Raw genomic sequence first — 13829 nt, forward strand, 5'->3', positions numbered from 1 at the left:
CATGCCGGCCAATTTCGATTATTTGTGTGACTTTATCGACATTTTCGACGACGGGCTGCTTGTGCGAGATGCATCTTTAATGCAAACAAAAAACCGCAAGAGAATTTTTTAGTGTAAAATATCACATTGGCAACGAGCATAATCTTTAAATTTTTTGTCTACACTTTACGAGATATCGATCACTACAGCCATCTACCCAAAAAATAATGTTTTAGAAGTGAAAACTTCTTTAGAATCGTTGGGACTGATTTGAGACTCGATGAAACGAAAAAGCGACACTACGAAGCGTTATATGTTGATATACGTATATGTGTGTGGCTGCTAACTGCTGAGCCACGCTAGTATAGTGAGTATTGTAGTATGTATACTGCACTGCCTATTACTTGCTTTGGTGTTTAGTTAAAGCGTCATACGTATGTATGTTTGTATGTATGCTAGTACGTATGTGTGCGCGCCTGTGTATTACGGAGCCACGGTGACCGAGAAGGCATTATGTATACCTATACTACACTATCTAATACTTGCTTAGACCAAGCGTCCTACGAATGTTTGTGTGTATGTTAGTACGTCTGTGTAATATACGCGCTACGACGCTCATAATAGCAACCGCATGTGCTGTATTGCGTCCGTATTTTTATATTCGTAAATATTTTCATTTTTAAATATTTATCGCAATCGCGGCGGTGTTGCAATATATCTCAATCAAAATGACGGTGCTCGTATTGTAACTCCCCAGATAGATCTGAATGCACAGCAACTAGAATCACTGTCTGTTCAGCTCTCTAAAGTGGGAGAAATATGTGCATGCGAAACCAGATTGAGCAATAGAAAAACAGTTTTAATTGTGGCAATTTATATTTCACCGAATCAATCAATAAATAGCATCACGGAATTCATTCACGAAAGTTTAATAAAGTATACACCAGAAGTATCGCGGATACTTAGAAAAGATTACGATAAAGTTCCAATGATTTTAAGAGGCGATTTTAACGTAAATTTTGCATTGGACACAGCGGTTCCTTTAATTGACTTTCTCAATACAACATTCAATTTAAAAATGTGTAACAATCGCACTGAATCGACAACACGATCAAAAACCACAATTGACGCGGTATTTCAAAGATATGTTGGCAACATCGAATCCAAAGCATTTGTATCATATTTTAGCTATCATAAGCCACTCGTATCATTTGTTGAAATTGAAAACATTGAGGATGAATAATAATAAAATGAAGAAAATAAAATATGAACTTTATAGCAATATTATAATGAACCTATAATTATCCCGCTCCTAATGCTGCTTTCGTCTCATTCTCTCTCAGTTTGTTTTACGGAAGGTTTCACTTCTATCGCGTCTAACCGTTAGACTGGTATTGTTTTTTTTGCCCCAAACTATTATATGTTATGTATAATCATAAAAGACGAATCATTCTCCACCACGGCAATGGAGGTTCTCACAAGTGATTTTTGAACATTTAAAATATTGAATTGTTAGGTCAGTCCTAATTTGGCACCTTTTAATCCAAGAACTCGAAGTAAAATGCAAAACAACATTTCCTGGTGCTCGAATGCTGTGAGATCGAATGCTTCGGTAGTTTACCTCAATCGGAGTAAAAAAGGTATTTCGAAAATTGGTTAAAATGCATGCAAAATTTATTTGATTTCCATGGAAAATATTCTGAAAAATAATAAATCTATTTTCAAATATAAATGTTTATTTTTTCTTGTCTATCTCATTTGCTTAAAGTAACTTGAGTAGGTAGCCCTCGTACTTGCTTTGAAAAGTGTGAGTTATTGATTGATTTCTATTTGGCTATATTTTTTAATGGAATTATTAATTTTATCTTGATAATACTTCAATTCTTATTATTCATCGAACTGCTTCCCCAAATCCCACTGTAACAGAAGCAAAACATTTTTTACCAGAGCACCAAAAATCAGGAAAGAAAGTCGTTTATTCAAATCAATCATGCCAAGAATTCTAATTCGCAGTTTGTGTTGTCGCAATTGCTGTGAGAGTAAGTCGCACTGCAAAAAATTTAAGGTTATATTTTCTATAATTTTTGTTTCTAAATAATACGCACCGAACACTCCACAGAACTATCCACTTCGCTTAGCTCCTCAAATAATTTCATCACAACTGCTGTTTCACGCGCTGCCCCAACCACCCGCTCACAGAGTGTGTCCAAAAGAAATTAGTCCGAAATAATAGCAAAAAACGCAATGAAATTAAACACATGGTCAACCGGGCTGAGTTCTTTAAAAAACGTATTATTGCCAACCTTAAAACCCATGTAGCCAATTGCAATGTTGTGGATAATTTTACTAATTAGCGTCGTCACAATCTGTAGTCGGTAGCAATCGGTAAAACGCTCTGCCAATTCAGTAAGACGGTGATGCACTCGCGCAATTTCCATTAATTCCTCCGCTAGGCGTTGATGCATGCGCTTGCGCAAGCGGTGCGTACAATACTTTCTAAATTGCAGCAATTGAAGGAGATTGAAAATACGCTGCAGTTGCGCGTTCAACCAGCAAAAACGTTCCCACACGTACCACATCGCCAGAAAGTAATGGAGTATTGTGTGCAGGAGTACACTATTTATGCAGGTCATATGCGCGGTAAATAGCACTGAGATCAGGTTGAGCTCCGATGAATATAATGTAGTCAAATATAAGGTCGAGCAGGTCTGGATGATGACGTTGAGGTATTTTGTCCATAGCAAATGCTTGCCATATAATCGCGCGCAGCGTTGCTTTACCGTCGCAGGCACACACATATCAAAATACGCGCTCTCCAAGTTCAGCATTTGCCTCAGCATTTCGATAAGAGCACGTTCCCGCTTCCATCGGAAAAGTATAGTCAGCGCTGTTAACGCCAGTAGCTGTGTGATATTGACGACTTTTACGATGTCCATCAAACGATTTTCGGTGAGGTATTGTAAGTACGTTAAAGAGTATGTGTAGGTTAGAGGCATAATGCAGACAACCAGTGCATTTAAACTGCAAGCGTAGATTTGCGCTAGCGGTGAACGACGGAAGCGGCGCTGGTCGAAATCGAAACGAATCGCTGCCGCGCCAATGGCGAGCGAGCAATAGTAAGTGTACAACTGCCATCGACGCACTGTGAACTTATGTGTTGTTGATGGCATCAATTCAAGTCTAGTTGGGTGGATTGCGTGTGCGTGTTGCAGGCCCGCGTGATCCCTACTGATTGTTGCGTGAATTCGCTGGAGCAAAAGTATTTGTTTGTTTGTTTTCTTTTACTCTTGGGTTTGCAATTTAATAAATTAGAAACGTGTTGAGCTTAACTGATCGACCGAGCAGATGCTTTGAACAGTTCAGCGATAAGATTGTGTCATGGTAAAGGGGAATAGGAAGGGGTGAGTAGAATGTAGTAAAGTAAAATGTAAATAATAAAATAGTAAAGCTACAAACATCCGCTAATCAGCTGTCGGTGTACCTTATGCTGATGACTGTTTGGATGTGCTCCATTAGCTCATTTGACTGGGGGTGTGGATATGACAGGGATTCGCTTAAAACAAATTGAAATTAGCTAGTGATTGTTGGTTTTTGATAAGTCATTGGAATAAAATAAAAATAAAATCATAACCAACAGTCATTGAGAGTACAACTGAGATTGTCTACATAATAGTCAGTCCTATGAACTAGAATGACTCGAAGGACTGCTTTTTCAGTAATCCTATTAATTTAAATAGTGAGCTTCACTATTTGCAGGTATTTATAAAACAAATAGTTCAGAAATACGAGGACTGTACACAGCAGGAGGGACCAAGTGAAAGTTTAAGTTGATTTTCTCAAAGGAATTCAAAAACGATTTTCTAAGCTTGTAGTAATGGACACTGCACTTTGGTATTGCGTTAAGTGATAAATACTACCGTAATTCACGGCAAGTGTTTATTAGGTCCGCGTTTTACACAACAGAGGGATCCTACGAACTGCAACTGTACACATCGCCCAGCTTCTCTTTCGCGTAAGGAACTCAACTGGAGTGACACTTTTGAAAAATCGATTTTTTTCTATTTTTGAAAATTTCGATAATGATTTATAATAAATTTATCTTGATTTATAAAAAGAGAACAGCACGTATGTATTTTTCTCTAAACGATAATTTTAAAATTTCCGACAGTCGTTTTTTAGTTTTGTGGCTTCATGTAATAAACCTTATGGCATGCAAAAAATCGGCAGCTTGCCTGCAAAGCTCTGCCATTTTGTCAAATTTTCATGTTTCTATATAGGGTACATACAGTATTAGAGGACATGCATATGCGTGGCTGGAGTTTATGGAAACCATTATTTTTCTTTTTCCTTTTTCCGGATAAGACATGGAGGACTACCATACAACTTGACTCAAGAAATGAAGAGACATGCAGTTCTCGTCACTCTACTATAAGTGCACATGACACTGATATAGAAATCTCTAATTTTCTTATTCATTCGTTCATAAGGTTCGCCGTGAGTTGAAAGCATCAGGGGCGATGCAGAATCTAATGCAAAACGCAAAAGACACGAGGGAGTTTAATGTTTCTGAAAGCCTTATCCGTTGAAGGCAGTTTATGTTGGAGCAAACACGGGAACAGCGAATTATCTGGTCAAAATGCCTCTAAACAAAATTAAATACTCTGAAGCGCCTAAAATAATTTAACATGTGTTTGACGAAAAAAAACGTTGACGAATACCAAAAAAAGACCAACCGCAGAAATGCCAGAGATTCTGTTGTCATGCACACAAAGTTTCCAATCACTGTTACGGTTTTAGGAGCAACAACACCCATGCCACCACACTTCTTTACTCAAGGAGTTTGAGTGAATTCTGCCGTATATATCGAGATTCTAGAAGCAGACATCTTTCAGCAAAACTCTGCTCGTTCATTACATTAATATCGGTTAAAAAAAATCGGTGAAATGAGCCTAAAGTCTCACTAGTACGCTACCCAGGCTGAATTCTTTCAGTCGTAGGTCGATAACTCTGAAAAACACAAAAATCTGTTTAAAGCTGCTGATTGTAACAACGATTTGATGAAAACCAATCAACGACGAAAGCACTGAGCACAGCGTTCAAAACTTCATACGTTCAATTAGAAATACGCGGTATAGTCTATATACGCTTCCAGTCTATCACCTACTATTTCATTGCAGCGGAGAAAAATTGCTAAACGCTAGTTGTATTTTGGCATTCGTTCAATTTCCATTTTCCTATTATACCACCTACGACAGCTTTTATTCTAGGGTAGAAAATTAATTTCAATTGGTTACTGTTGGGGTGAGGTAGTGCAAAGTTTACGAACTTTTTAATCGAGCATTTACATTTTATCGGTTGGTAAACTTAAAAGTAGATGTGGGAGGAAGTATTTCTTCTGCTGTTAAATTTGTAACGTTAAACCAGCATTGATAGAAGAACAGAGGTTAAACAAATTTGATTTCATTGCAACAACAAAAGTGTGGCATGTGAGTTAAGGCACAAACATCGTTAAACGTACTTTGAAGGAGAGCTAAATCCGCTTTGTTTATTTTTGGCTAAAAAGTTGTGCAAGTAAAGCTGACGAGGTCTTTAAATAAATATTAGGAGATGTTTTTATATCTAGAAAAAGCAATTCGTTTTATTTTTAGCCAATTTCTTTGTTATTAAGCCAACATTATTCTGTTTCTATTTTAGGCTACTTTGGGTTCGGTTTTTTGTGTGTTTAATGCATTGGCTTCACTCACTAAACTACAAACGTACAAAAAAAAATATACACAAATTTAAATAACTTACTTAGCGAATCCAGTGAAAAAATTCTATCAAAATATTATTGTACTTTATTCTATTATTACTAATTATTTTATTCAAAAGAAATTGTATTCAACTACCTACGTACTAAGCAAGAATAATCTATTTATACTAAAAAATAGTTTCATTATAAAGGGTCTATTAAGGGGGTAGTATGGTTAATTCAGTGTAAAACAAGCATATTTTTCGAAATTTTTTTTGTCGACACAGTTGATTTATTCAAAATTTTAAAATTACTTCATTATAAAGTCATATTTAAAGAATATTGTGTGAAATTTTCATTGATTTTTATGAAGAAATGAGTTGGTGGCAGCGAATCTTCGCGGACGTCTCATAAAAAAGTTTTATTGCGGTGTCCCTCAGAACTCATTACTGGATCAACTAAAATCAAAAAACCAAATTGATTTCATCAGCTAATAAAGTTTCGCAGGTAACAACGTCGAGTTTTTTTTTTTTTAAATTTTGTAATATTTTAAAACAACAAAGTGTTCAAGTTTTTTTTATGAAAAATCGGTGTTTTGACTTCAAAGCGCTTTAAAAAATTAAAAAAAAAAAAAAAAAAAAAAAAAAATTCAACGTTGTTACCTGCGAAACTTTATTAGCTGATGAAATCAATTTGGTTTTTTGATTTTAGTTGATCCAGTAATGAGTTCTGAGGGACACCGCAATAAAACTTTTTTATGAGACGTCCGCGAAGATTCGCTGCCACCAACTCATTTCTTCATAAAAATCAATGAAAATTTCACACAATATTCTTTAAATATGACTTTATAATGAAGTAATTTTAAAATTTTGAATAAATCAACTGTGTCGACAAACAAAATTTCGAAAAATATGCTTGTTTTACACCGAATTAACCATACTACCCCCTTAAAAGTGATGCCTAGTATTTGTCCCGTAGACAGAGTACAATTTTACACGATGGAACAACGCGTTAAAATTATTGCAATTTATTATGAAAATAGTCGATCTAGAATAGTCGAACAATATATTTCAAAATTCGCGATTTCTTTGGTGAAACTAATTGTCGAATGAGTCAACAATTCAAAGGTTGGCGAAAAAATTTCAAGAAAGTGTATAGAACGAGGATAGAAAAAGGACTGGCAAACCAGAAATTGAACGTTGTGCTGAGAATATTGTTACTGTAGCGCAAAGTGTTGCTGAACAACTTTCTACATCGATATATCGATGTTCTCAACAATTAAGCATCTATGAATCGGTTATTTGGCGGATTCTATGTGAGCCAATGTTGCTTTTGCCCGTAACGGAAGTGTTAGGTACGGTATTATGAAAGGACAAAACAAGCTTGGGGTCTTACTTTTAAGAATATCGCTGTCTTCGAGAGCAAAAAAAAAAAAATTTTAATTGATTTTTTATTATATTATAAAGTTTGTTAATCTCTAGTTTGGGAGGTCTAAAATGAAAAATTGATAAAGTGGGGATATCAAATATAAAAAAATTGGGAAAGTTTGAAATCTGTCAGTATGAAAAGTATGAAATTTTTCAAATATTTGCAAAAACTATACTTATATATTAAAGATAACCATTTTAAATTTCTTTTTCGTTGATTTTTAGATTTCGAATTCAAATTTCCTAAAAATTTAAAATAATTTAGGAAGTCAATTTTTGGACTTTAAATAGATTGATTCCATCAAAATATTTTATAAAATTATTTTTTATTTAGTTTTTGTTTATTTCAAATAATTTAGTAAACTAATTAAAATATATTCTTGATTCTATATTGTAGTGCACTAAAAAAAATATCTAAGGAAAATAAAATAATAAATATTAATTTAATAAAATTGATGATCATATTTTTTTTAATTCTAAAGTGCTCTTTTAGTAATAGTGTTTTTTTTTTCTAAAGTATTATAATAAATCATAATTTAACAAAATAATTAGAATCACGTTTTTAATTTTTAATTTAATATTTTGTTGATATGTAAGGGAAATACTTATACAAGAACCATGGGTATGTCACAAGCGTATCTGTGGTCTAAGTGCTATGGCGTGGGGACAAATACTTCATTGTGAAGGGAATGTGAGACCGCGAGCATGTATTATCATGCCGAGGTTGATCGAACACACGATGTTAAAAGAGCTATGCTCCGGAGATATCGTTGCTGCAAAAATAAAGTACTTGAAAAGTGGGAACAGTGTCGAAGCTATCATAGTTTCGGCCTACCTACCCTACGACTCTTTACAGCCACCTCCTTCGAGGGGGCTAAGAGAAGTGGTCAAATACGCAGAATCCAATAATCTGGGGCTAATAGTGGGCTGTGACGCAAATTCACAGAACATTGTGTGGGGAAGCAGCAAATGCAACCCCAGAGGTCTCAAGTTACTGGATTTTATCCTGTCATCCGATTTGGTCATCCAAAACACTGGTAACAAACCAACTTTTGTGACCAGAAGGAGACAAGAGGTGATTGATTTAACACTTACCAATAGGTCAGTTGGAAATCAAATCAACCGATGGCGAGTTTTGGAAGAGGACTCTCTTACTGATCATCGTCTTATCGAATTCCGACTGGGAATTGACACAATATCAATACCTTCCGGTAGGAATCCTCGAAATGTGGTTAGCTTGTAACAGAGCGATTACCAAACCTGAAAAAACTCAAATCAGCAGAAATGACTGCAGATGCTACTAAGAAATTAGACGGTACTTTAATCAATTGCTTTGAGGAACTGTGTCCACTCAGGCAAATCAGACAGGGGAAAGCGGTTCCTTGGTGGAACCCTGAACTGTCGAAGCTTCGTGTACGGTCCAGGAAACTTCTTAATAAGGCCTTGAAGACGAAAACAGAAGAGGACTGGGCCAATCATCGACTTACACAGAGAGAATATAAGAAAAAAGTACGGCAAGCCAAACTTGAATCCTATAGAAATTTCTGCAGTAACGTCGAAGAAATGAGGGAAACAGCGAGACTTTGTAAGGTCCTTCATTTAGACCGCTCAGTAAGGCTGGATTCCATTCGAAAACCTGATGGTTCATACACCATTTCCAAATCGGAAACGTTTAATGCTCTACTCCAAACCCATTTTCCGGATAGTAGAACTCTCTCTGAAGCTGAGAGTGGCATGAACAATGACGGTGGCAACGGCGGAACCTCTAGGTACAGCTGGTATATTGCTAGTCGGATAGTGACAAGGGAATCGATAAGGTTTTCCTTATCTTCCTTTGAGAACTTTAAGTCCCCTGGATCTGACGGAATATATCCAGCAATGCTTAAAAAAGGAGGAGACAGGCTGATTGAGGCCCTGAAAAGGATCTTCACAGCCTGTCTTGCATTTGGTTATATACCATCCCAATGGCGACGCGTAAGAGTAGTATTTATTCCGAAACCAGGAAAAGATGACTATTCCCTAGCAAAAAGTTTTAGACCAATCAGTTTGACATCGTTCATGTTGAAAAGTCTGGAACGAGTGGTGGAGAAACATATTCGAGTGGGGGTATTGCCGAGAAGTCCACTTAGTAGAAATCAACACGCTTACCAGAGTGGAAAATCATGTGAATCAGCCTTGCACGATCTTGTTAGCAAGATTGAAGCCGGGCTGGAAGCTGACGAATACACAATGGGCGTGTTCGTGGACATTGAGGGGGCTTTTGATAATGCCACTTTCGGCTCGATATGTTCTTCTGCCGAACGACACGGAGTTAATCAAGCCATTATAAAATGGATATACTCCATGCTCTCTGAGAGGCTGTTAACCGCTGGTGGGAGCGATGACGAGCAAATCACAGTCAGGGCCAAGTAAGGATGTCCCCAAGGGGGTGTTCTTTCTCCGCTGCTGTGGTGCTTCGTCGTAGACTCCCTATTAGCGGAGATGCAGGAACTCGGCTTTCACGTCCAAGCATATGCGGACGACGTCTGTGCGCTAACATCGGATAAATCCTTAAGGAGGCTTTGCACGAAAGTGCAGAGGATTCTTGACAAAATCGATGATTGGTGCATGAGACAAGGTCTTTCCGTTAATCCGAACAACAAATTGGATGGACTCAGTCTTCCAACACTGAAAGGTGTGACACTTGGTCTTTCCAACGAAGTTAAATATCTAGGAGTAATCTTGGATAAGAAGCTGACCTGGGAGACACACGTTTTACTGAAGGTGAATCGTGCATTGAAGATTTTTCAGCAATGCCGTAGAGCCTTTGGCAAAACTTGGGGTCTGAAACCTGCTGTGGTCCTATGGATATACACGGCACTTATCAGACCAATCATCACTTACGCTTCTGTGGTCTGGTGGCGACGGAGCATGGTTAAGTCCACAATCCGGGAACTACACAGGCTGCAAAGAAGTGTATATATATGCATCACGGGTGCCATGAGTACAACCTCTGGTGATGCCCTAAATGCTATGCTTGATTTGCTCCTCCTGGATCTTAAGATACAACAGGAAGCAATAAAAGCAATGTGTAGACTTCATAAATATGGTTTCTGGCACGAAGAAGGAACTTCGGGACACAGAGAAATTTTTAAGTTGCTGTCGGAGCAGTATCCACTGTTTTTGGCACCTAAAGATGACCTGATACCCACAGTTTCATTCGGAAGGAAATTTGATGTCAGATTTCCATTGCGTGAGCAATGGAGCAATCCAGAATGCATGCAGGGAGGTTTGACGGATATTTTCTTTACCGATGGGTCCAAGACTGAAATAGGGTCTGGAGCCGGATGGTACTTAAACGATAGTAATAAGTATCACTATGCTATGGGGGAATGGCAACTGTTTTCCAAACAGAAGTTTTTGCCATCCTAAAAGTAGCCGAATGGATAATCGAGAGGAGATGGAGCGGGAAACAGATTGGAGTCTTCAGTGACAGTCAGGCTGCATTGAAGGCCCTGGAGAACGCGAAGCAAGCCTTAAAGATTGTTCAAGAATGTAAGAAGAAGCTTAATTCTGTCGCAAGACAAAACAGGCTTGTACTTATATGGGTTCCGGGACACTCCGGTGTTCAAGGAAACGAAATTGCCGACGAATTTGCCAACCGTGGATCAGCGGTGCCCCCACAAGGGCCACAGCCAATAATCGGAATCAGTCCCGCAGGAATCAAGAATTGGATCAACGATTATGTAGGCAATCTACATAAAGAACGATGGTCCGATCTAGAACGCTGCAGAACTGCAAAGAGTTTTGTGACAAGTCCGAACAGAAAACTGTCAAACTTTCTACTAAAACTTAGAAGGAAAGACATTCGGTTGATGGTCGGCATCATTACAGGACACAACCCATGGGGTCAGCATATGACCACCATTGGAATCATCGAGGACCCGGTATGCCTATCATGCTTGGAGGAGGCGGATAGCACTGAACACTTTCTCTGTGAGTGTCCTGCCTTTGCTAGAGCGCGACTACGAGTATTGGGTTCCGATGTCATGGGAATGAGTAATATCCGTTCTCTAAAACTGGAGGATATTTACAGATTTGCCAAAGAATCTGGAAAATTCTCACAGGACTAACTATCTCTATCTCTGTCTCTACTCTTTCCTATCTCTTTCTCTGATACTTTTCTCCCTCCCTCCTTGACTATCTACCCCCTTTCCAGAGCTTTAAATACAATGGGCTTTTTAGCCTGAGTGTTTTAGGAGCCACCAAATCTCCTGGTGCTCCTTGGCTCGACCTCTTCAAATTCAAATTCAAGGGAAATAAAAAAATATATAAAAAAAAATTTTTTTTAATTCTTAAGTGTATCTTAAGAAAGGATATTTTAATATGAATAACTTTTTAAAGTTATTACGGTACAGATATAATTTAAATCTCTTAGATCTATTCTTATCTAGTTCACTTAATATTAGTTGTCTTCTCCACGTGTGCACTAGACGCCCCCTTCTGCGAGATCCCAATGGGTTTCATTCGATGGCTTGCCTGCACCTTGTGCAGGTTTTCCAAGCGTATGTCCGATCCAATTTCATTTTCTTTTCAGAATATTTCTTTTGATGAGCGTATTGTTAGTCAATTCCTCCAGCTTGTCATTGTATATAGTTTTTGGCCACCTTATCCTTAGTATACGCCTAATGCACCGATTTGTAAAAGATTGCATACGTTGAACTAGCCGTTCAGAATATGAAATATGATTTGCATCCGTATAGTAAAACCGATATGACGTTGGAATTAAATATTCTTAATTTAGTGCAACGCGACAAGAATGAGGAAAATCAGTATGGTACTATTTAAAAAACTCTTCGAGAATACTCCAAAGCTCACTTTTGAACAGTTTTTTTACTCTATGCGAAAAATTCGATATTTGAAAGATTTAGTTGGAGTGTCTGCCGCCGAAACCACACTCAGGCTAAAAATGTAGGCTAAAAGCAAAAACAAGATTCACATTTAATTATTTTTTCTCTACTTTGTTCCTGTCAAATTCAAATCGAATTGCACCAGTGTTATGAAATATGAGAATCCAGTGGCTGCCGTCAAATACGTCAACCGCCTGTCCAGCACAAAGAGGCCGCAAATGCGAACCTCCACTCGATTATTCATCAGGAAAAGTGTGAAGCATTCGATCTGCATTGCGAAAAAATAGCGAAAACAAATGCAAGTAATAAATATTTAAATAATTATGTACAGCCACATAAATATTCAGTGAAGCGAATTGCACCCACTAAGAGTTATATCGTACACCCACACACACTCACCGTCTGCTGGAGGCGTACATCCAGATCGCCCACCTGGTTAAACTGACGCAACGTTTGATTAATGTTTCGCAGTTCCAGACTGATGTTCTCACTTACCAACGCCACAATGTAAGTGTCCACGTAGAAGATGATGGCATGCAGCGCGTTAAGTACGATGGCTGGCGAGACGCGCGCCTGTGAATGCTTCACAAACAGATTGAAGAGGATGAACGAGTTGGTGAGATTGCTGATGAGCGTAATGAAGACAAGACCGAGTATCTGGAATTGATGCATTGTCAGGCTGTCTTGGTAAAGTAGATTTATTTGTTGGTAGCGCTGAGCCAACGTATCCAGCCGCTCGCACAGTAAACCGCACAGATGCGGTATAGTGCCACGCCGTTGGCCGCACAGCCGAAAGTAATGCAACAGCTTAGTTTCGCGCACCACCTGACGAAGCTGTTGGTTAAGTTGTTGGTAGAATTTTAAAGCGCTGCTGTTGATGAAGTAAAAATAGTCAGCCATATTCTCGGTATAGTTCCAAAGCACAAATGTGTATACAGCGATATATACAAGCACCGGATGGGCGCCGGTGAAGTGCTGGTAGAGTATATTTGCCACTTGCACTGCCATCATGGCGTTAATGAGGCCGAACTTGAAGAGTAACATCGCTTCGAATTGACGGCGCGGTCCTTCGTCGTATACAGGCAGCATCTGAAGGCTGCTATTGAAGTCATCTTCGAGCTGTTGTCGTTTTCTGGTGACTGCACGTATGGCTGTGTAGTGCGCGAAATTCGCGACATATGTCACAACAACAGTTACATACTTGAGCAGCGTATTGGCGAAGTTGACAAGCAGCAGCAGTTGTCCGCGTTGATCGTGCGTTTCGGTGAGCGCGGAGATGTTGTGCGCAAAGTAGATGGGTAGTACAACAATAAGAAACACACTGAGCACGTGACCATAAATAACGGCAATTCGATGCGAGAGTGTGTAGGTCGGACTTTGTGGTATGTAATTGATTACCATCAGGCCGTAGAGGGTTGCATAGATGTGACCGTATTTATAGATGTTATGCTTGTGACGCTCCCAGAAGCTCATATCGGTGTCAATGGAGATGAATGGAATTCAACGCAAAGAAGTGCCAGGTAAACTGGAGGAGTATTTGCAGTTGTGCGCTGCGTTGCCTAAATACAAATTAGACTGTAAGCCAGGTTTGTCTCACCTTTTTATGGTTGGCTAAGGTTTCGGTAATTATTTATTTTAATTACTTTGATGCATTACATGAGGAATTTTTCCATTTTTGAAATTCATAACTCCTTCTTTATTCTTAACGCTTAGTCGGCACGCCATGAACCTCCGTGCACGCAGAAGTTGTGTCACGCGCTGTGTATTCGACATTCCCACACCGCTTTGCATACTTATGAGCGC

General features: G+C 38.5%; 2 protein-coding genes across 2 annotated transcripts; both read right to left on the minus strand.

Annotated features, from left to right (window-relative positions):
* Positions 1 to 1774: 1774 nt before the first annotated feature.
* On the minus strand, positions 1775 to 2249 carry LOC128866756 (putative gustatory receptor 58b). Its single transcript, XM_054107726.1, has 2 exons — positions 2085 to 2249; positions 1775 to 2028 (listed from the first exon to the last, which is right to left on the minus strand). Exons 1-2 carry the CDS (start codon positions 2133 to 2135, stop codon positions 1867 to 1869), a joined length of 213 nt encoding a protein of 70 aa, XP_053963701.1. The 5' UTR covers positions 2136 to 2249; the 3' UTR covers positions 1775 to 1866.
* A 9883-nt stretch (positions 2250 to 12132) lies between these two features.
* LOC128867295 (gustatory receptor 10a) lies at positions 12133 to 13499 on the minus strand. The gene is made up of 2 exons (XM_054108404.1): positions 12426 to 13499; positions 12133 to 12294 (listed from the first exon to the last, which is right to left on the minus strand). The coding sequence occupies exons 1-2, from the start codon at positions 13497 to 13499 to the stop codon at positions 12133 to 12135; spliced, it is 1236 nt and encodes a 411-aa protein (XP_053964379.1).
* Between the last annotated feature and the right edge of the window lie 330 nt (positions 13500 to 13829).

The sequence above is a fragment of the Anastrepha ludens genome, chromosome 6 (genome assembly GCF_028408465.1).
Source record: "Anastrepha ludens isolate Willacy chromosome 6, idAnaLude1.1, whole genome shotgun sequence".
NCBI classification, from domain to species: domain Eukaryota; kingdom Metazoa; phylum Arthropoda; class Insecta; order Diptera; family Tephritidae; genus Anastrepha; species Anastrepha ludens.